Source organism: Ictidomys tridecemlineatus, chromosome 1, assembly GCF_052094955.1.
Source record: "Ictidomys tridecemlineatus isolate mIctTri1 chromosome 1, mIctTri1.hap1, whole genome shotgun sequence".
NCBI classification, from domain to species: Eukaryota; Metazoa; Chordata; class Mammalia; order Rodentia; family Sciuridae; genus Ictidomys; species Ictidomys tridecemlineatus.
Genome location: NC_135477.1, coordinates 73,879,284 through 73,903,604, shown reverse-complemented (window position 1 = coordinate 73,903,604; position 24,321 = coordinate 73,879,284). Strand labels below are relative to the sequence as shown.

General features: G+C 43.4%; 1 protein-coding gene across 1 annotated transcript in view; it reads left to right on the top strand.

Annotated features, from left to right (window-relative positions):
* Positions 1 to 24,321, top strand: part of Wdfy4 (WDFY family member 4) — a 271,706-nt gene that overhangs the window by 177,653 nt on the left and 69,732 nt on the right. Inside the window, exons 43-47 of the mRNA XM_078042593.1 lie at positions 2,022 to 2,188; positions 12,473 to 12,621; positions 18,348 to 18,468; positions 20,433 to 20,518; positions 22,360 to 22,422. Coding sequence (XP_077898719.1) covers positions 2,022 to 2,188; positions 12,473 to 12,621; positions 18,348 to 18,468; positions 20,433 to 20,518; positions 22,360 to 22,422 — 586 coding nt within the window. The remainder of the gene's footprint in view (positions 1 to 2,021; positions 2,189 to 12,472; positions 12,622 to 18,347; positions 18,469 to 20,432; positions 20,519 to 22,359; positions 22,423 to 24,321) is intronic.

The following is a 24,321-nucleotide window of genomic DNA, read 5'->3' as shown; positions in this document are numbered from 1 at the left end:
CACCTACATTGTACTTCATGAATTATATTTCAAAATTTCTGTTTTTCCCCAAAGACAGCCCTTTGGTTCTAACATTCCCAGTCTGTAAACTTCATTGCATCCTAGGCTACAACCAATGTCTATTCCTCAGCCCAGTGACAACCTCTTGACACTAATCAGGCTTGATCATTTACTGCCTGAGTAGCAGGTTTTGCACTGAGCTTCCTGCTTACCAGTCTGCAGGAATACAATCCCAGAAGTGAAAATCTTGGGCTCTTATCCCGAGTTGCTTTGGGAGTCCCACTGTGACACAAGATATGTATGACATTGAAATACATATTTGTTTCTTTTTGCTGTACCATAAGCTCCACAACTCCTACATCAGTGAAACAATCACTTGTTCTACATCTTTGAGATGGGGACTAGAGAGAGTGCAGTGGAGGGAAACATGTGCTAGCTTTATGTGACCTATGGCCATGGGCTGTTTCACCCTCTGCTTCCTAAAATGCAGAATACCTGGGCACCTGTGACTCTGGGTCTCTGTGGTATTTTCAGCATAGACCCTAGACTAGGAGCTCAGCCAAGAGAGGAGAACGGTCTGTGGTTCTCCATCATACCTTTCCAGAATGTTCCTTATGGGAACATTCTCCCTGCATTAAGCAAAGTCTATGATGGCTGTCACTGTGAGCATCAGACACTTGTTGCATTCATCCAGATGTGAGACTGCCAGGTGGTGGAGATCAAAGAGCTCAGCTTCTTGGCATAAAGAAAATGGCCCATGGCTTTGCAATCATGAGCAATGTGTCTGCTCTAGGGACATTCAGGACATGTGGGTGGAGGAAGAATGAGATCCAGTAATCTAGGTAGTTATATTCTTGGCATAGACTCACATGTCTCTATCCTTGGAAAATAAATCTAGACAAGGACACAAATTTGTGCAGTACAGTATATTCCTGGTAGAGCAGGTGTAAAAACCATCTGTATCTCTAAAAATCAGAAGATGGATTAGTTGAAATAGACACATTTTAGAATATTTCACCACCATTTAAGTTATTCCAGAAACTTTCAATGGAATGTGAAAATGCTTATGATATAATATTTTTTTTTGTTTTTCTTTTGGGCAATGCTAGGGACCAAACACAGAGCCTTGCACATGTTAGACAGGTATTCCACCAGGGAGGCCCATTCCCAGTCCTCGTGTATAATCTTGAAAGAAAAAAATAGTAAAGAAAAACTGAAATGTAAAATTATTCTTTTCACACTAAAAATGGTATGTGTGTGCATGCATATGTGAATATGTACTGAAAATACATTGAAAATAAATCAACCAGTAAATTGGAAGCAAATGAATTGTAAACAGTGAGACCAGTCTAGAGATTGAGATCTGACTTTGATTCAGGGAGATTTGGTTCAGATTCTGCCTCTAGTTCTTAGTAGCCATGTATTCTTGGAACAAAGTAACTAGCCTCCTTCATTTGTAAAGTGAGGATGAAGTAGTATCTACAACCTAGACATGATTAGACATACAAATGCCATCAGAAGCATTGGGCACCAAGAAAGATCTCCCTGAATGGGCACTATTATTAGAGCATGGATGCAGGGCTGATATCTATTTTATTTCTCACCATCGTGGCTTTTCCAATGAGAAGATATTGCTTCCATTATTAGAAAACATCAACAACACTCTTAAGATCGAACAAAGTGAGGTTTAGAAGCAAAGCCTGGATGAACCTAGAGAGCTGCTTTTCTGGTTCGTGAGTGTGAATCTTGAAATGTTTCCCCTGTGTGGACTTGAATGTGGCAGAGGGGCCAGATCTGGGCGTACTTGGGCCTTCGGGGCTGAATCAGCTTGAAGGTGTGTTGACCACACACAGGGTCAGGTGGGGATATACCTTTTCAGAAGCAGTTGAAGGGCACACCACAATGTTTACTGCTGCCCTGGAGCACAGTTCCTCCCAGGGAGGCAAGCACATGCTGCCTGCCCTCCCTTGTGATGTCAAATGGCTCATTTTAAGACCATGTGTCCCTTTATCCTGCTGCAGATGAGCTGACTCCAAAGGAAGCCGAGAGCGAGCCTGTCGAGGTGGCGGTAGACTGCACCCAGCTGACATTCTTCCCTGCATTGCATGAAAGTTTGCACTCAGAAGATTTCTTAGAATTATGTCGGGAAAGACAAGTTATTTTACAAGAGCTTCTTGATCAAGAAAAGGTAATACTTGCTATCAGCTACTCTCAAAGACTAATAGGAAATTAGGGAGCAAGGTTTTCTATCAAGATTTATTTGACTTGCTATCAAGACTGTCAACGAGGTAATTAATGAGTGATCGGAATGGGCTCCTAAATTTGTGGGCCCAGGCAAAGGGAGCAAGTGGAAGCCTGTATACTGTGTCAAAATGTTTAAAAGGTGTAACTCAACTATCAAACTGTTAAATGAAATCTGCTCTGACTTCCTACTCTGATCTTCATAAAAACCTGGAAGACCAGATTCAAGTCAAGAATAGTTCAGATCTTTTGCCCCCTGCCCAGAATATGACTACCTTGAAGGGTGCATCCCACACTTTGAAGGGCCCTGGGCGCATGTGTTTAGACGCCCCACCTCATGTGTCCAAGCTGTCCTTATACCACTTAGGCCCAAGGGTAAGCATATGTGTGGCATTGTGCAGTTTCCAAAAGATACTGAGCTGGACTCTGCATAAGCCCAAGAGGCAGGCTAGGAAAGCTAGCAGGCAATCCAGGGAGCCTGGAGTAGGGCTAGGGTAGGCCAGTCTTGTGGGGTATAAGTATATTAATCAGGTATATTAATCAACTTTACTACAAAGAAATGCCAAAGACAAGACATTTATGATGAAGTAAAGAGTTTGTTTAGGCTCATGGCTCTAGCAGTTCAACACCAAGATCTGGCAACCCCATTGATCTGGACCTCTGTTGAGGGTACCACATCATGATGGGAGTGGTCTGCTGCTATAGGCTCGGGGACATATCTTGGGCTCACCAGATAATATAGGAAGACCTCCTTATTTTAAAGTCAACTGATTTATAACCTAATTTCATATGAAAGCCCCTTCAGAGCAATACCCAGATTAGTGTATGGTGGGATAAGCCATAGTGAGACTTTTCAGGGATATCTTTGGAATGCTACCTGGTATGTGTGGTATCCCTGGGACCCACCTTCTAGACAGCCCAGTGCCCATATGTTTCCCAGGCCAGTCTGGGGTTCCAATTATTACTGGGCCCTGGGGTTTCCAGTCAAGGCCCAGACTGAGTACCAGCCCTGACCTCTTGTAGCCGCAGATGCCTTTGACATTTGTTCTGTATATGAGAATCTGGACTTTACAGATTGTTCCTCCTAGTGACATTACCCTCAGGGGTCTTGTTGATAGGGACCAGGCTGTGGAGCTCCCAGGTGACTGACTTTTCCCATCCCTGAGGCAGGACAGCATCACCTGGAGTAAGCTGTTCTCCCACCCTCCCCTGTCTTTCATTTAAGCTTCAGCCTTTCTGGGCCTCCCTGTCGCACAGCGGGAAGCTGTCAGGAATGCTAGTGGGAGGTTTGCTGTGGCAGCAGGGATCCCCAGGATAAGCAGACAGGCACCTGTGGAACTCAGTGGAGAGTGGGGGTAGCAAGCTGTCCAACTGCCACTTAGCCTAGTGTCCTTTCATCTGCTGGAAGGGGCTGGCCCAGGGGAGCCCAAATTAGTGTTGGCTTCTGGGAACTGAAACCAGACACTGGGCTGCTGCCTGGGTAAGGCCATTCTCACAGTCTGAATAGTTGGTTCTTTGCAAGAATTGTTTTGATTTGTTTCATTGGGTTGTGTTTGTTGTCTCTGGTTTCACGCTAAATTGTGGGCCTGATTTTCCTCGGACTCAGTGGAACCAAACCAGCAGGCAGGTCTACTCTCTAGAAGCAGGTCAGGCATGCAGGTAGGCCAGGCTCCTCAGGGTGGTGATGCCCACCATGGAGGCAGAAACCTAAGAGTCATGCCCACGAGGGCAGCTGGGCTCAGGGGAAAAGCCATAGACTGGAGTCAGAGCCTTGTTCTGCTTTTTGTTGCTATTATTAGCAAAAATGTCAATAGGTGGATGTCACACACCCTTCATCTGTGTCTTTCTCATACACAGTCTTATCCTGCCATAGCATGGTGAGGGAGGCTCATCATTTCCATCATACAGATGGTTATTTGCTGGAGTTGCTGGCATTCCAGGCTGGCCTTGGAATCATATGGTCTCACACCTCTCTTACTCTCTGTTCCCGTGGGTCCCCTCTCTCTATAATCTCCCACCTCACTGTGCTGGGTATGACACACAAATTCTCCACCACTTGATCCTTCAGCAAACTTCTCATGTCTGGCTCAGAGACATTGCTCCAGGCCTCATGTGACTTTTCTAGCTAAAGCTGGTGCATGCAGACGTCTGGGTGCCTCAGCAGTACAGCTTCTCTGTCTGGGACACAGAAGGCCACCTGCCCTCCTGAACATGGCTTATCCCTGGTCCTCCATGGCCTTATCTCTGTTTTAGCATGAATCTTAGCCCTGGTTCACTATGACCTTAGCCCTGGTCCACCATGGCTTTTTGTCAAGACCAGGAACTACAGAATGAGGAAAGACAAATGGATGTACTGACCTTTGAACCACAAACATATTCAAGCAAATACACAGGAAGTTTACCCAAAGCTGTGTGTGTGTGTGTGTGTGTGTGTGTATGTGTGTGTATGTTCATGTGCGTGCACGCGCATGTACATGCACACATAGAGCCTTTTACACTTCAAAAGCAGGTACCACAGGCCTGTGTTGAGATATTTTGTAGCAAGCATCTATTGTAAACTGGGAATTCTCCTAATTCCTCAATCTCCTTAAAACCTTTGGACCTTGTGCTTTTTTCTATATTTCTAACTGAAGAATGCCGTGGACAGAGTTGCAAAGTGTATCCAACCTCCCATGACAGAGTCCCAGCTCCTCTTTTCTCTGGCATCTCAGAAGTGCTTGCACTTGTGACGGGAGGCTCCAAGGGATAACCTCCTTCAAGTCAACCTGGTGGCCTATGCCTTCTGACGGCCTCTGAAGCTAAAGCCTGCATCTGGGCCTTGGGGAAGCTGTGTCTCCAGGGGCAATCCTGTATCTCCAGGGTGGATACAGTTTAATTCATTTCTTTGTGAGAACAACAGAGTTCTAAATCACCTCCAGCAATACTTGAGACAGTAATTATTCAATGCCCCCGCCCCCTGTGCATCATTGACTAATGATTCCAAGAACCACAAACACATTTCTCTCTGCAAATAGCTCCATTTGACATGAGGGTGGTTGATTTAATGCATGTTAAAGGTGAGCCTGTGTCAGTAACCATGTTCTTGGGGACAGTCCCTCACACCCCTTCATGCAGTTTTCTAGGTTCATCCAGAGTCTGAACTCCAGTGGGGTTTGTTTTTGTTGTCATTCTTTGACTACATGAAAAATTAAGTGCAAGATTTTTTTCATATACACTGTAAAATATGAGTGTGACCTTGGTAGAAATGACCAGCTCAAAGAGATATTTTTGTTCTGGAAAGCAGGGAACTACATCTCCCACAGTTCTTCCCTGGTATTTTTAGCTGAGGCTGCTTATAGAAGGTGAAGAATGGCATTAACCTTGCCATCTTGAAACTTCCTGTCTGGGCAAATCACCATGACCTTCTAACACTCACACTGCCCAAGTCATCCTACTTAAGCCTCTGTGGCATACTGTGTACACCGGGCCATTCCTGAGGTAGCCCTGCAGATTTCCTGGACTTTCCTCCCCACCCTTATACATGTGCATGCCCACATATGTGCATGAATACATATGTATACATGCATATCGTTGTGCACATATACACATATACACATATACAGTTGGTTCTAGAGTTTTGTGCCTTGGAAAGCTCCTCTCCTGTATTTTACTTTCTTAACCCCTAATTCCAGCCTTGGGGTCACCTTCTTGGCCACTTTCTGACATTACACTCTCCAACCTCAGGCTGTGTAAGGCACCTTCCTCTGAGTTCCCAGAATGCACTCATGGTATTCTGGGAGACACCCATTAGACTAACTTGAAGGCATGTTTTGTTTCACTTTGTGCCTATCAGTGGGTAGAGCACATGCTAACACATATGCTTAATGCATGTCTCCTAAATGACAGAACAAATGGATGAGTGAATTACGAGTGGTGTGCTTATATCAGATGAAATAGCATCTTTCTCAGCCTTGCTGGTGCCAATGGGTCAGTTTCTCAATCTACAGTCTTCAGATAGTTTCATCAGAATCTTCTGGAAAACCTATGAAAATGTGATTTCTAGGGTCTATTGAGTTGATTCACATACATGATTGATTCACATACATGCTAACTTTTTGAATAAAAGCTCAAGACCCTCAAGTCCAGGTTTGCAACATTCAGAAATACCCTGCTAGAAACCCACTCCAATTTTAATCAATTGCTAATGAGCAGATTCTTAGTGAATGTGGATTATGGTAGACATTGTGCTTTCCAACAGTCTTTAAGACTTGTAATGGGTTTCACATTACACTGGGACAACAAAAAAGATCAAAGCCATTGCTATTTCCACATGCTCTCCCAGCCTGCAGAGAAAGGTGGGCAGCTGAGCTGTTTGCAGGTTCCCTTGTGGAAGTGGCACAAGCAGGCAGGCAGGGGGCATCCCTGCTCCTTGTCTCAATCTGCAAAGATGTACTTAGATAAAGAGATCCATTCACTGCATTTCTTTTCATGTTTGCTAAATTGATATACACTATATGAATAGTATCCTGTTATTGTCTTAATATGCATTTTTAAATGATTAGTATGACTAAATACTTCAGCTGAATGAGATCAAGGTAGGGAAAGTAGAGACCAGAGATTATGGGGAGCCAACACAAATGTAATTTTTTTAAGTATTTATTTTCTATTATAGGTGGACACGATACCTTTGTTTTATTTTTATGTGGTGATGAGGATCGAACCCAGTGCCTCATGCATGCTAGGCGAGTGCTCTACCTCTGAGCCACAACCCCAGCCCCCACAAATGTAATTTTTATAGTCTATTCCCTTTTTTAATACTTAACTTTTGTCTCAATACTCTTACATTTTGTTCAACACATGAGTATACATTTGGCCCTCCAGATCTTCAGGTTCGGCATTCATGCATCTTCAGGAACCAAGTGCTAAACAAAACTATTTTTAAAAATATCATGCCAGTACTGTACAGGTCCAGCTTTTTCCTGGTCATCTTCCCCCAGCAATATAATACAATGACTATTTACATAGCATAGACATTGCTTGTGTTATTATAAGTCATCTAGAGATGACCAAAATATGGGGGAGGATGTACATAGGTTATATGTGCATAATATATCATTTTATTTAAGGGACTTGAGCATTTGGTGGCAGTTACAGGGAGGGAGGGTTTCTAAAATTCCTCCCCAGGAAGACCAAGGGCCAACTGTACATATTCCATATGCAAATCGTGATAGGATGGACTGAGAGCAGAAGATGTAGAAGGAGGGACAGATGGTACACGTGAGCAGAGCTATCTTTGCAGGAGACTTACTCACTCTGCAAACAACGAAAAAATCTCCATGAGCAGTTCTGTTGCTGTGTACCCTAAAGACCTCTCTGGACCTCAGTTTTTCCACTTACAAAAGCAGGGTGTTGCATGAAGTTGCAGACTAATAATGCTAGAGAATACTTTAGGGAGCATCCAGTGGCCATTGCCCTTTATGGATGTGCCCACTGTCATCTGATTTTGGGAGAGTGTGCTAGTGTGAGCCACCATTGAACATTCCAGAGGTCTGTTACCTCACTAATTTCAGCTCTGGCACTCCAGGATTCCAGACACCAACAGGGATATACACCTACCTTCTTATTTATCCACCCATCAGGAATGATAATATATCATCTAGCTGATCTTAAAAAAGTTCTACTTATGAAGCAGAAGTTGCACTCTTCTGAAAGTGATCGATAGCATCATGGCATGAGGGATTTCTTAATCATGAGTAAACATAGGGATGGAGTCCTCCCAGGGCTTATTTAAATGGAAGAGCAGGTAATAGTTCACTTGGGTTCATTTTCTAAGTTTTTAAAATGCCATTTCTTTTCCAGCAGAATCAATTTTTAAGCTATTAACCCAGCCCTCACCAGACATTTTTCTTGTGGTTTGGTTTATTCTGGTTGTTACTTAAGTCTCCCCAAAGGGAAGTACCAGATCGTGGCATGTGCTCCAAGGTCCTATTGAAGGTATCATGGAGATTACATTGAGGGCCTGGTTGTCTGGAGAAGGGGAGAGGTTTTAGAAGTCCATAGGCCAGGGCTGATACCAGGGCTTCACATCCTATTTTGTGAACTTGATGATGGAGTCTTCTTTTTAAAAGGTACAAGATAAAAAGTTTAAACAGCTTGCCATAACTGTCTGTGTTAAACTATTTTGTGTTATTATAATGAAATACTTGAGACTGGGTGGCTTTATAAAAAAGGAAGTTTGTTTTTGCCCATGGGTCTGAAGAGCCAAGGACCCACATATGGCAATGATCTCTTTGCTGGGAGAGTCTAATGGTGGCACAAGGCATCATGTGTTTTTGTGTGTGTGTATCTTACAACCCCTCTCCCTCTTCTTATAAAGTCACCAGTACTCAATCTCAGGGACTCTACTCTACTCTATTGAATCTGTCCAATCCTACTCACCTCCTAAAGGTTCCATCTCTAAATACTATAATTGGATTAAATTTCCACCCCCTTACTACCTCACTGTAGAATCAAATTTCCACACATGAATCCTTGGGGACACATTCAGACTATATCCAAACCATAGCACCTTCCTATCACTACTGGTGGGAGTGTAAATTAGTGCTACTTTGCAGGATGGCCAATTGTAGTAGATATCAGAATTTAAAATGCCTATGCTCTGGACCAACAATTCAGCTTCTAGGAATAATTCTACAGATTTACTTGTGTATTCAAAGTGACTTATGTGGTGCAAGGATGGTCATTACAGCATTTCTTTCTATGTCAAACATTTTAAAACAACCCAAATCAGTAGGAGATTGGTAAAAGAAGTTGCATATATCCATGCAAGGGTATAGCCTGAACATGTTCATAAAGGTGAGACATCCTTTAAGAAATGATTAGGAAGGATCTCCAAGATGTGTTGTTGAGGGCCAAGGCTAGATGCAGACCAGTAGGTATATGAATATGTTATTCAGGTAAAAATATGTGAAAAGCATGCTTTTTCATTTATAAGATCTTCAGAAGAATGTACAGCTGTATATTGATTTTTTATGAGATTATGTCCCAATAAACCCTTTCAAGTCCTTCGTGACTTGAAAACATTCTAGGTTGAAAAGGCATCCAGTGCACCTAACCTACAGAATGTCATGACTTACCAGCACAGCATGGTGTAGAGTATTGTTTGTGTCCTCTTTCACAGACTAACTGGGATCTGTGGCTCCTGTCCCTGTCCAGCATTGGAAGAGAGAATCATGCTACACATTGCTAGCCTGGGAAGATATCAAAATTCAAAGTGTGAAAGCATATTGCTTTGGCACCAGGGTAAAGTTGAAAAATCATTAGTCAAGCCATCATAAGTCAGGGGCTGTATATGCAATAAAGAGATCATGATGCTTGCCACTGGAGAATATCACAGGGAAACTGGGGACCCCACCTGGTTGTTCAAGTCTCAAAGTTGGGCATTATTTATCCTTAGTCCTCGTCCTCTTCCTTTTGATTGGCTCTCCTCAGAAAGTCCCTGTCTGACTAGACCAATTTCATCTTCTTGTTTGGGTCTATCCACTTCTCTCCCTCCCTCCCCACTCAGCCACCTGATCTCAGTATTCAGTCTCAGGGACTCTACCCTATTGAATCTGTCCACAGATTCAAGGAGAAAAGCCATATCCTCTCCTTCTACTCTTGACCTTTCCAATCCATTCTTCACCCAAAAGTCAGCTTTTTTAAAAAAAATAGATGAGCCCTCCTATGGTTTTCTATTGCAAAAAACCATAGGAGTCACTTTCTGTGACTTTCTGAGGCATCTATGTTCCCATCATGGGGCCATTCCTATTTTCCAGCCTCGTCTCAGCCAGGTTGAACTCTTTCTTTCCTGCTCCCCTGATCGTGTCCTGCCTCGAAGTTCTGAACTGGATATTCCTTTCCCTGAGATGTTCTTCTCCTGGCTTTTCACTATCAGTTCCATTTCCATTCTTCAAATCTCAGGATCTGTATAAAATAGTGCTCTGTTTAAGCTTCCCCCCCCTTATCACTATTACTCTATTTTTCTCTCTCAGCACATATTACAGTCTGTAATAGTTTGCGGGTTGACATGTTCATCCAATATCCACTTCCCCCATTTTCAACCCCACCAGGGTAGAGCTCCTGATGGTCTTGTCCACCTTGTATCTCCAAAGGCTGGCTCAGGGCCTGGCATGGAGTAGGCGCTAAGTCCATAACCGTTGCACACATAACCATCTGGATGAGTGAATGAAATTGTAAATAAGTTCATGTTGAACTCTGTGGCTTAGAAGATGGCTTGAGGACCAGCTTTTCCAATGAAGTAGGTTCAGAAGAAGCCAAGAGAGCCAGCTGCTTGCAGTAGGCTTGGCTATAGGAATTGAGATTCTTGGCTGGTCCTTGTTTAGAAAAATAGCTCAGTCCTGACTCACCTTGGATCATATGGTGAATGCTTATCTTGGAACACAACCCTCAGTGAATATCTGCCTTGGGGCTTTGACCCTAACTTTAACTAAATCCATATGAGTAGGAAAACGGGTATTCAGGGCCAGCTTTCCAGGTGTCACCCTTTGTGGCCTCATCATTGCTCCTAAAAGTGAGCTAGGAGCTCAGTTTTAGTCCCAGCCTATGCCATTTGCTAAGTTTTTACTCCATTTTGTGTTGCTGTAACAAAATACGTGACACCAGGTAATATATATTTTAAAAGAAGTTTATGTTGGCTCATGATTCTGTTGGCTGTATGGTGCCCAAGTCTAGCTTTTGATGAGAGCCTCAAGTTAGATAGCACCACATACTGGGAGAGAGGAAAAAGGGAAATATAACATTGTGAGACAGGATGCAAGGGAACAAGCTGAGGAAACTAAACTCAATTTATAACAACCTGTTTTTTTCCAACTTAAAGACCTAATCACCTCTCTCAATGGCCCCACCACCTCAATATTGTTCTTCTGGTAAACTAAGCCTCAACATGAGTTTTTTTGGGGGGGATGTGGAAGGAACCACATTTAAACTATAACATCATGTAATTGATTTTGGTGAGATTCTTTTATTTTCCCCTCCCCCTCCCCCCCCTCCTCCTCCTCCATCTCACTTTGTAGTCCAATCTGGCCTTGAATAAGACTCAAGCAGTCTTCCTGCCTCACCCTTCTTAAGTAGCTGGGACTTCAGTTATGTGACACTGTGCCCAGACTTTGGTGAGGTTCTTATTTCCTGAGACCTCTTCTTTTCTTCCAAAAATATCACTTCTATTTTTGTATAGCTGGAATTAACACAAAATTACCCTGAGAAAACATTTGCCTTGGCCTTAATCTCAATCCATTTGGACTCCTATCATTACTATTCACTCACTTGTTCCTTCAGGGACTTATTTCATGCAAGGATCTACTTAGTCTTTACTACGTGAAGAACTCTGGGTCATTGTCACAGGTCAAGTTCCCTGAGGAATGAACCATGAGCCAAAAATATGCATATAGGAAGTTTATTGGGAATGAGGGTTACAGGGCTGTCTCAATGGAAAAAGGTTAATCCAATGCAATATCAGCAAACACTTCAGCTGATCCCACCTAGAAACTATTTAAGTGTGGGATGATTCTTTTCAATAGACCAAAATAGAGGTAAAGGTGCTGAGTCTCCCTACTGCACATTGACCAGCTGCTGGGTCAATGCCCTTGGGAAGAGGATGTGACTTTGGCCCAAGTGCCCTCTTCAGCTGAGGCAATTCTGGAAAGCTGCTAACATTTTAGCAGTTGGAGGAACGCATGCTATGGTCCAAGAGGAAGGATCTGATGACCCTGAGTATCCGTTATGCATACTTGCCTTGGCCCTGTGTAAACAGCAGGACCAGTCTTGAACTTGTTCTGGGCAGACCTGGGTTCTAGTCCCTGCTCAGCTATTCACCAGCTGATCCCTGGACACTTTCTCCTCTGTAACTGAGGTATGTCTTGTGCCTGGCAAACTTACTTCACTGCTAATGGCAGAGTGCTTTGTATGATTGTGGACGGGCTGAAAGCAAGGACTTGACATGCTTAATGTTGCAATAAACATAACCTGCAAACCTTGATGATGGGGGTGGCAGTATCTTGGGGTAGATTAAAAACTGCACAGGATATTGGATGTAGAAGTGCTACACAGGTTGTGAATGCAGCCTGTCATTTTTACAAGGTTAAAAACCTCAACTCTAAATGTTCCCAGTGGGTGACTGGTCACTGTCCTCCTGTTCTTTGTAAGAGTATGCTTTATGTGCACACAGCCTGACTCTGGCATCCTCTCCCTTTAGGTGACCCAGAAGCTCTCCCTGGTGATTGTGCAGGGCCACCTGGTCTCCGAAGGGGTCCTGCTCTTTGGGCATCAACACTTCTACATCTGTGAGAACTTCACCCTGTCTCCCACAGGTGACGTCTATTGCACCCGGCACTGCTTATCCAAGTGAGTTCTCCACTTCTTCCAGCAGATTCTTCCCTGAGCCCCAACTCTCTTGTAGTCACTTCTACTTCTTTCCCTCCTCCTTGGTTTTTCTGAGGGGTTGGGGCCTGAAATTGAGCCCTGAGATAAAATGGGAGCACTTGGGGTCTACAGCTATAAGCTATCCATGACCAGGGTTCCCAAAGCTGAAGTCTGGAGTGACATGACAGCTGTGATATGGAATGAAACACGGTATATGGGGATCTTTTCTCAGATTATTTGAAAATGCCCATCAGCTTGTGCATTAAAAAATTTGTTGGTTGCCCGTTCTTTGTAAGATGTCAGGCACTGCCCCATTCATGCAGAGGCACATGAGTACAGCTAGCAGCATAAACCCATTCTTTTGGAAAGAGTTTGGAGCATGCTGTCATGATAGCCCAAAATGTGTGTTTCTTCATGATGTAACTGCAAAGATAACCTGGGAATGGTGGTGTGAGGAAGGGCTGCCTGAGGAAATGGCTAAGGTCTAGTGAAGGATGGGTGAGAGTTTGTTAGAAATTTTGTCCCTTTTTACACTAATTAATACCAGATATCTTTGTCAGGAAATTCTGAGGTCCTTCATAAACATATGATGTTTGTGGTCACTGTGGGTTCAACTGGCTCTTATTGATCAATTTGCTTCTGTTTATAAAGAACATCCATTCAAAGTCAAATTGACTGTGTTTGTCCTCTTTCCAAAAGTCCAGTGGTCAAGTTGTATGTTCACACTTGATCATTGCTTTTGAAGACATTTGGATGAAGATTTGTTCCTGCAGAGATGGCCTTGCCTTTTATGGCTAACTTGCCACTGATGGCAAGGTAACTTTCAGCCAGGTGACTCTCAAAACTAGCTCACCTCAGAATCACAAAAGAGCTTGTTAGAACATGGACCTCTGAGCTTTTCCCCCTCCCTAGTTTCTGATTCAGTAGTTCTCAGGTAGAAACTGAAATTTTACCAACCATCTAACTCAGGCTGATTCTACTACTTTTGGGACCACATTTTTGAAAATCACTGTTTCAGGATATTGACAGAGGAATCAAAATTCTGACTTGCTAATAACTAAGAATTTTAACGCCCAGTTGTCATATGATTTCTAGCCTATGTCATAAGGCAAGAATGGAAGGAGTGTGGAAAAGTAGATGTCAGCCCACCTGTTTTGATTTAGATTTCCTTTATAATGCTTGGCATTTTTTTTCTCTCTGCTGATTTCCATCTTTTATTCATACCCAGTGTTCACCAATCGCTGCAAGTCTTCTGTGCTTTTCCAAGGCAAGAGAAGCATAATTAATACTTGGCATACTCATCCCATCTCATTGCTCATGTTTTATTGACACTGATCAATATGGACAATGGGTCTGCAAACTTGCCTTTCTGAGAGCGGATGAAAGCTTTCAACTCTACCTGTCTGCGTGGCATGACCTTGTGATGACTTGCATAATCCACTGCTCCACTCCTCACCTCGGGTTTACATTGAGCTGGTGCTAGATAAGGTCTTATTGATTAGATAAATTGTGTTGATGAGGTGCATCTAATCCTGATCAAATTGACTATCTCTGCACTTTTAATAGAAGTCCAATGGTCAAGTTATATATATGCACTTGATTTTGCAATTAAACAAGTCTTCCCTTGTTTGGAAATGTACTTTTCTAGAATGCAAGTAGGAGTAGAGTGAAAACAAATCCCTACCCTAGAGTACCATTTGAAAATTGCACAGGTAATTTTAGTTATCATACCTCAAAGGAAGTGTTCATTAATCAGAGAGTGCTTTCTCTGGGGGGTCTTGTCTATGGTCCTAAGAAACTACTGGCACAGTCGCAGATGCAATTCTCAAAGATGGGCTTTTAGATCATGTCAGATCAATGGGGATTAAGTCTTATTTTGACCATGGGGACTAAGGAAGATGCATAAATAAGCTTGTTAAAAATAAAGCTAAGTCAACGCTGAAATGCTTCTTTAAAAGACTGCCATCAAGTACAGTTGAGCATTAGACCTTGAAAGAGCATCTCTGATGCACCATAAAAATATCCCAAATAAAGTTCAAGAACACTCTAATTTCCCCATTGGTGATTTGACTTGAGTACTTTGGAACTTTCTTCAGAAACTGAGAATCTTCTAAAGAGTTTAATTTACGTTGGGTTCCCCTTCTTGCACACTTGTATTAGTTTGGTAAGGCTGTCTAAAACAGAGTGGCTTTCAAAGAAAACAGAGATTGCTGTGTCATGGACCTAGAAGTGTGAAATCAAGGTGTCAGCAGAGCCTTGCTTTGCTGCCCGCTCAAGGGGGAGAATCCTTCCTTGCCCTTCAGGCTTCTGGCGTTTGTGGACAGCCCTGGGTGTTCCTGGTCTTGCAGCAGCATCGCTCCAGTCACATGGTCATCTTCTCCCTGGCTTCATACCATCTTCCCTCTTTGCATCTGTCTCTGTGTATAAATTTCATTTTTAAGTGAGGACACCAGTTATATTGGAGCAGAGCCCACCTTAATGTCCTCATTTTAACATGATGACCTTTGTAAAGATACTATGTCCAAATTAAGTCAGATTCTCACTTAAACACATTTGGGGGTGGGGACACAATCCTGCCCATAACAATGGCAGTCACGATATACAGCATTGACTGATTTGGTGGGATCCCAGACCATCCATCTGGACCTCTAGTGGTAGGATATATAATAAGATACTTCTTATCATTGAACAGCTTTAAGTCATCCTGTCCCTATTTAGTTCAATTCAACAAATATTTCTGATAATCTATTTTGTACCAGGCATCATCATAGATGCCACAGATATGAAGACATGATTCAGATGCAGGCCAAGTCTGCTAAAGAGTTTGTGATCCAGTGAATGAGTCCAGGTGTAAATTCTAGGCATAATTCTGACAATTATCCATTAACTTCAAAAGAGGAGCAAATCAAAGTATACTTTATTCTGAAATTCACTTCTATCAAAGAACATGTCAACCAATATTATAACTCACTTAACTGTGATTTCCCTAGTAAAAATATAAATAAGAATATAATGCTATACTATGATCACCCTGGACAATGTTCACGTATCACAATAGCTAGCAGACAGTCGAAGCATGAACAGCATACTACGAATCATAGTAAAAGATCTACCTAAAGAAGAACATGGATTAGCTCCCCCTTCCTAATCATCAATCTTGGAAGCCTCAACTCAGATTTATTCTGTAGAACATGTATTGTTGTCAAGATTCCCCCAATCACATCTGTGTGAACACTGTTACAGACACTCCTCAATTTGGACTTCCATCAGTGAACTCAGTGGTGCACATAATTTAGTTTTTCTGAAGATTTGGGTCTATCTGAGGATTCCTGTCCTATATGGCTATACAGTTACCGTAAGTGGGAGAAAAATGACTCGTTTCTCTTAAAAACCCCTTATCATTTTCCCGAGTATTCTTTCTCATTCTGTATTTCAGAGTCCTAGTTTGCAGAATCCATATGCAGAGAGCAAACTGAGAAGAGGGAGTTTGTGGGAAGAGCTCTATAAAAATTTAGGGAGGCTTTCTGATAAGTTCACTTCTATCAAAATTGGATTTTAGAAAGAACTTGGATTTTAGAGTCAGAGGACCTGGATTTGAATCCAGGTTCCATCTCTTCATAACCATGCAACCATGGAAAAGTCTCATCCTCTGGAATGCACTTTCCTGATTTATGATATGGAAATAATAATCATGCATGTTCAGTCAAGGTTCATTTTGAAAATCAAACTAAACAATGGACAGGAAAGTTCTCAGCAGGCCAGGAGCATGACAGTCACTGAGCAAACATACCCAGAGCTTGGGGGAAGATGGGGGACACAGAGAGCCAGAGGGAAAAGCCTGAGTCATTACATGGCTCACAGGAGAGGGAAGTCAGCCAAACATGCAGCTAAGGCATGGAGGATATTTGCTGTGGTTCCCATCAGCAGAGGCCTTTGGGAACACAGAAAACTTGAGATTGTCCTTAACCTAAGCTGAGGGTCGGACATTGAATTATCACTATGGCCTCACTGGGAGTCAGAGAAGTTTGGGGAAAGCTCAGCTCAAACCAAGCAGAGGCATTAATAATGGACAAAGGGCCTTGGCCGGCAGCAGGTTTGAATTAAATCATTCTGGCAGAAGCAGCCAGAATGAAAGTCACCTCTTGTATCCAAGCAGACTTACAGTGATGTGACTCAGAGAAGAAGGCCTGGGGTGGTTCTTCCAAGAAGGGGTGGGAAGGACCACAGAGATGCCTGCGATGGCATCTTCTAAATCTAGCTCTGTAGGGGGGTACACAGAGGGCTTGGGCTTCCCTTCAGCAGTGACCACCACGTGGGGGTGCAAGTACAGAGTTTCCCTGTATAACCTGGACCTCCACTAACTATGTACTGGAGCATTCCTGCCAGGCCGGGGACAGCCAGACCTCTGACTCAGTTTGCCCCAGATTGGTGGCATGGAAGCCTTATGACCCTGGAGGCTGGGGTCTGGGCAGAGAGGACAGCACTAGGAGAGACAAAAAAATTTCCTCAACTATTCCCAGAAACTTGACCTTGGTCAGCAGGACCACATTGGGCTGGGGTCTTTCAGCTCTTGGCTCTCTGAGCCTGTGGTCACACTCAGGCTTCTTCGGGCCAGAGTGCTTAGGAGGCCCTCATTTCTCTTTATTAAAAGGATATTTTAATAAGAATTTTTGTGGTTATATACAAGATTAAAATGATTACATGGCCCAGCTGTACATAAATGTAACTATCTGTAACTGAAATCAACTTTATTTCTCAAGTCCCTCTTTGTATGAATTCTGAAAAACTTCACCCTGTCACCATAAGGTTAATCTCTTTGGGAACAAATATTTGGATAAATTGTAGATTCTCCCCTCCCTCCCTCTCCTCTTTTTCCCAAGGAGGTGGGCTTATTCTGACATCTTTCAGGGAAAGCCTCCAAGATCTCACTTAAGTGTCATAGTTAACTCCTCTCTAGACTACCTCCCACCTCCTACAGGCCACTCGACCATACCACAGGGTAGGTGGGGAGCAGGACTCGGGTCTCATGCCTGTCCCTACTTTGCCTCTTGAATGGGTCTCTACCCCGGCCTCCAGGCTTTCTCCTCACTCTACAAGGCCTGGCTTTGGGGAATTTTAAGAACACCCCCCAACCCTTACTCTCACTCCTCCGTGGATCTTGCCTACCAAATAAGCCTTGGCTTGCAGACAGTTGGTTTTGCTATGCGGTTAAGCAATTCTTCAGAATTCAGTTTGACCTCTTTGTCCCGGGCTGACCCCCCAGCCACTCAGGACAATCATCTGGAATACTCTTAGGGTTGCCAGAGATGTGGAGATAGGGGATGTGGGTCCAGGGTACTGAAGAGCCACAAGGTTCAACAGCTCCTCACACACCCCTGTACCCAGGGAGTCTTCCCACATCCCCCAGCCTTTATACCCTGTGTCAACAGAGTCCTCCATCATCGCCATCACCTCATGAGGCTGGCACCCCACCTTACTCCCAAGGGCAGGACTTCATGTATCAGAGGGGACATGGACAAGCAATCAGAAAGGGCTTAACAGACCCATAGAAGAAGCCAACCTGTAGTTGGCATGGCTAGAGCAGCCAACCAGCATGACCCCAGAAACTTGGATGAGGCTAGTGAAGGGACAGATAATAAAAGGAGCCTGTCAGATGCTGTCACACAGGTGTGCAAATGTGTGCACACATGTCTTTTTTTCCTTTTCAGCATCAGCGATTCCTTCATTTTCAACATGTGCAGCAAAGACAGATCTTCTGACCATTACTCGTGCCAGCGCCACAGCTATTGGGACCTTAGGGAGCTCCGGCAGGCCCGCTTCCTCCTACAGGTATGTCGGTGGGGCTCTGACAGCATGAGCAGGCAGGTGGGAGGACCTGGTCATGACAAGTATGCTCTTAGCGCCATTGAACACACACCTCTTTGAGCACGCTTGGCACCTGTGCACAGCCTGGGGCGGAGGCACCATGTAGGAGGAGGGGAAGGGCCAGGATTCATTACTCACCTTCTCTGCAGGGAACTAGTTAGTTCCAAAGCCTAGCAAAGGAATGGTGTTTATCCCTGATGAACTTAATAAGGGTGCATTTCATTTGCAAATTTAGTTTGGATGTGTGGAGTACTTTAATTCATCCTGTGAGCCTCCTGCAGAAGGCTCATTATTATTGTCTGAAACCAAAACTCAGGGAGGCCTTTCACAGGAGTGAAATCTAGAAAGTTCCAGCTGCCCTGCTCACCAGGGTCCAGCCTACTCCTTGGAGTCTAGGCCTCTGTTGTACTTTCTTCTTTACTCAGTGCTGCTTTTGCTCAAAAAGTATTTGGTTTTCAGTTTGCCTGACTTTCTGGAGCTCTTTTGCAAGAAGGAGATGGTGACTGGAAGGAACAGCCCCACTTGGAAGGTTCTGGGCAGTGCAGCTGAGCTGGGCTCTTTGCACCCACTGTGGCGCCTTCCGGCATCTCTCTGAACTTCCTCACTATCATGGAACAGAGAGCCAAGCCTTATTCTTCTTACCTTGCACATATACACTGAGCACATTTGGGCCCACATAGTAAGCACTCAAAGTTATTTTTTATGATTTTATGCCTGCCTTACAGGCTGCATTTGGTAGCATATAGGTGGAGTAAGCGAGTTTCTTTTTCTCCAATAAATGATGATTATTTCCAGATGGTCAGTTAGCCTGACACTAGTGGAAGCCAGAAGCGGAAGGGTGTGTGTGCAATGCCAAGTAGGGCAGGGGTGGTAAGGGGACAATTTTGAGAGCAAGGCCACCAATCAATCAGCTAGCCTTGGTTCTATTAGGAGAAACCTGAGCCTATCACTCAAGGTAGCCGGGGTAAGCTGTAGCCTCTACAGATTCTATATCCCTTCCTGTTTTGTGCATTATTTTTTTTCTCTTATTAAAGGAAAAAAATGAGGGTCTTATATCCACCAGAGAAGGAGGCTTGCAATATCATTATGAATGTCTCCCCTCTGCTCAAGGGCATTAGTGTCCTGGACTTGGAGAATTGACTCCCAGCCAAATTGAAGCAGGATGTTATTATGATTGGATTCAGGAGCCTGTCTCTAAGTCTGAACCTCCATGTCCAGGCCTCACCCCTCTCTGGCCATCCCTCCAGCCAGAATTCTCTATGACCCCACCTCTCACCCATGAGGTGTATCCCACATATGAATGCACTCTATCCCTTACTCCAAGTTTTTTATTGACATAATTTGGAATAGAAAGGAGGAAGAGTTTGAAGGAGGCAGGAAAGGGAGGAAAAATGAAATAAAATTAAATTATGAGTTTGTATTTAGGCATTAATAACCACATTGCTACATCAGTATAGCCACAGCAAGATGGATTAACAGAATGGACTGAGCAAGGCCCCTGGTGCCTCTTGTGTCTGCAGATGAGCATACAATGCTGCCCAGGTTGAGAGTGATCCTCACTTAACTAGTGGTGTTTCCAGTGAGGTGACCCTGGTTTAGGAAATCCCAAGCCCATGACCTGGAAATGAAAGTGTTTGAGAGTGTAGGTGGGCATGTTCTCCCTCTCTCTGCTTCTTGCTCATCCCAGGAATGGGGCATTCACTTTCTGCTTTGTCCAAGGGAAGTAGTAGCTGTACAGACCCCCCTCATCCATCAACAAGGTCTTCATAGCCTAAAGGGAAGTCAGAAGGTCTAATTAAGGAGTTAAGTTGCTTATGGGGTTGCCTGCCACAGAGGTCCACAGGACCCTCTGCCAGCAACTCCGTTGCCCTGGGGCCTCTCCATTCCAGGAAATATCAGGTATAGGAAGAAAATATTTCTCTTTTTAGGATATTGCCCTGGAACTCTTTTTTCAAAATGGATATTCCAAGTTCCTTGTCTTCTACAACAGTGATCGGAGTAGGGCCTTCAAAAGGTAAGAGATTAAAAATTCTCCTTCTAAGGAAACTGATCCTGCACCCAGAGTTTGCTCAAGTCTATTTTCAGGAAAAGTATTTCCAATCCACAGCAAGCAGGATTTAGGTTAGAAAAAAGGAAGAGCTTCCTGCCCACTGAACTATTGAATCCTAGGACAAAATATAGACAAAATGTAGAGAAGCTCCTTCCCTAACGCCTGGGAAGTAGGTTCCATTTTCATGGATTAAAGTGGTTTTAGTACAGTAGTGAATGAGGAGAAGAAAAAATAGAGTAGATATACCCTAGTTCAGAAACTGGTTGTTTAATGGGACTTCCAGAATGTTCTGGATTTGTTTTCGCATTTTCCAACTAAGCTTTTTCTTTGGCCCAATCTTCCTTTTTGATCCCGATTGCCAATTTCAGTCCCTCCAGTTTCAAACTTCAGTGGAAACCACTCCCAGCAACCACCCTTCCAGGGGTGCAAGGAGCATCTTTTTTCTTTAAAAGAGAAGCCTGTCACTTCAGCTCCATCCTCTTTCTCCAACCAGACGAAAACCTAGGAAATGTGAGCCAGTATCTGAACCCATAATACTCAGAGTTATTTATTTTTTATTGTTACTAAAGTTGTAGACAAATAGATGTATAAAGAATCTAGAAATCACAGGAAGGAAAGTCAAAGCAGGCCATGCTGTGGTTGGGGTAATGGACGGTGGCTATGTTCTGCTCCACTTTGAGCTGGAACTAAAGAGATGAGACTTGACCCCTCCCCTACTCTGGAAGCCCTTTTCTATACTCAGAAGTTTGCCTTTCTGCCAGTAAGTGGTGCCAGGGAACAGGGCCAGAGTGGAGCAAAATAACTGCAGAGAGGCTGTGCCTGCCAGCCCTGGACATGCCCCTTTGATTCAGGTGACACTTCTGATGAGTTCCTTCCAAGAGCTACTGTTAGGTTGCCTCTTAAAATTGTCTTCAAGGTCCATTTTAGATTACACTGAATAAGTGGACCCATGATGCTGCACTTGGTTCATTTTCCCCTTATGGCTTCTGGGTATAAAACAAAAAGTTTCTTATAGCTAATCTAGAAGTCTTATGCCTCCATATGTGTTGGTCAACTTTCCATCACTATAATAAAATACTTGAGAAAGTTGTTATAAAGAGAAAAGGGTTGTTTTGGCTTACGATTTTGGAGGTGTTTTCAGTTTATGATCAATTGGCCTTGTTCCTTTGGGCCTGTGATGAGGCAGCACATGATGGTGGCAGCAGGTGACAAAACTCTTCACCTCATGGTGGGGAAGAAAATGAAAGCAAGAGGAAGGGGCTGGGGTTCCCCAGTTCCCTTTAAGGACATGCCTTCAGTGACCTTAAGACCTCCCACTAGGCCCTATCTCTCCAAGTTTCCACCACCTCTCAATAGCACCACCCTGGGAATCAAGTCTTTAACACAATGGCTTTGGGGCAACATTTAAGATCCAAACTATAACACACAGCTCAGTTCAAGAATATAGCCTGGTGTAAATTCCAAAGCTATTCAAGGAGGCTTAATTTAAGATGGCACTGACACACTGGAATGGACAGCAGTGGTTGTCACAATTGGCCATGGAACTATCAAATGCCTGGCCCAGAGGAGATGCCACAAGCACATTGACTTTAGTACCTACTGTTTTAGTGTCATCGTTGTTGGTGTTGAAGTTAGAATGAGCTGTGCCTCAGGGCACAGTGGGCCTGGTATTCATGACCTCAGGACAGGATGGGACTGGGAGGTGGAGGAGAAAGAATGGGCCAACTTCTGGTTTGGAAAATATCTCTGGTGGTGGTGGGAAGGGCTTGGCTCTCCTGATAAAATTGTTCTCTTTTTTTGTTTAGCTTTTGCTCTTTCCAGCCCAGCTTGAAGGGGAAAGGTGTCACAGAGGACCCCCTCAATCTAAGGTAAGTCAGGACTAGAGACTCTCTGGGCCTTGTGCAGACCTTACTTTGCTGGTCTATATTTGCCTGGTCCTACTTTAAAGAGTCATGCAAAGAGCATGTCCACCCATTTCTCCTTTATCTTTTTCCTTTCCCATCTCCTTTCATCCTTCATCATCCTGAAATCCTTTCTTCCAATTAAACCACTATGAATATAACTGAAGTTCCACATACTCTGTGGCTTTTTCAGACCCAAATGGTGACAAGTGGCTCCTGACTGGTGGTTGGGTAGTTTGTTATAGGCACAGCTGGGGGTTCAGGCCCTCGGGTGCAGATGTGGGAAGCATTCCAAGTCTGTCTTTGCATAATGAGTGCTTCTGAATGCTCATAGGCTAAATTCAGGTTAAAGAATCCTTATTCAGAAAAATTCAAAATACTACAAAAATGAAAACTTTTTGAGTACCAATATGATGCTACAAAGTGGAAAATCCCATGTGTGATCTCATGGGACAGGTGGCAGTTAAAAGACAGATGTACTAAAAATCTTGTAAAAATTACCTTCAGGTTGTATGTTAAGGTATATATGGAATAACCATTGAACTTGGCAACTTAAGGGTCATTGATGACTTTCAGCAGACCAATATGAATTTTTTGGTTAGATTTGAGTCCCATCCCAAGATAACCCAATAGTATATGCAAATTTTCCAACATTTAAAAAACGTGGAAACAGAATCATTTGTGTTTCTCCAAGCATTTTGGATGAGAGAACTTGGTCTATACATGATGATATAGTCATCAGATGGTGATTTGTGGGTATGTGATATGGGGCGTGTTTCCAGGGAATGAAAGCCTTATTGCCCTTACTCAGGAGCCCCTTTGTTGGTGCCCAGTTCTCTAGGAGGCCAATTCAGAATCGGTAAATATTTTTTTTTTAATTTCAGTTAGGAATGAGAATAGGAGGAAAAGATGGTTACTGGTTTTCACCAGAATTATGTGAGAATAGGATAGGAAGTATGACCCAAGAGTGGTAATAAGTATGGAATAGGCCTCACCAATTCAAAAATTATTTTTTTGATAACTTGTGATATAAAGAATTTGGCACTTAACAGAATAACCAGCAAAAGAGCCAAAAAAATCCTCCTGACCTTATTGAGTTTACCTTCTTGTGAGGAGACTAGATATTAAACAATTTAAATGAATGTACTGTAAAGCATATTAAATAATAAGTATAAGAAACAAAGCAGAGAGAGGTTCACATTGAATTCAAAGTTCTTATTAATAATATTTGAATTAAGACTTGAATGAATTGGGGAAACCTGTTACACAGGTAACCCACAAAATATGTGAGATGGAGGGAATAACAATGAAAATGCCCTGAAGGGAGCCTGGCTGGCTTGGCTGAGGCTGGGGCTGCTCCTTGGTGGGGTGTAGGGAGTTAGAGCAGATGGGGGAGGAGTAGGAGAGGTGAGTTTGTGCAGTTCTCAGGGGCTCATGGTGTTGGCTTTTACTCTGAATAAGTGGGAAGCATTGGAGAGTTCTGAGGATTGTTGTGAACTGACTTACATTGAAAAAAGATTACTGTGGCTCCTGTGTCAAGAATAGACCTTTGTAGGTCAAGGGCAAAAGCTGGAGACTGATTAGGGGAACACTGTAATCCAGGTGAATGATTATGACTTGGGAGATGGTAACCAAGATGCTGTGAATGGTCAGACTGTGGACATATTTTGAAGATAAAAATTATGAGATTTGATGATAAGCCCAGTGTGAGGTTTATGTGTGTCTTAGAAAGGATTTAAGGACAAGACCAAGAATTTAGCCTTGAGCAGCTAGAAAATGAAATGGGGACAGCCAGGAAGAGCTGCTATGGGGCTGTGTTGGATAGCAGGAGCTCAGCAGCTTTCGTTGTGTGTATTTTGAGATGCC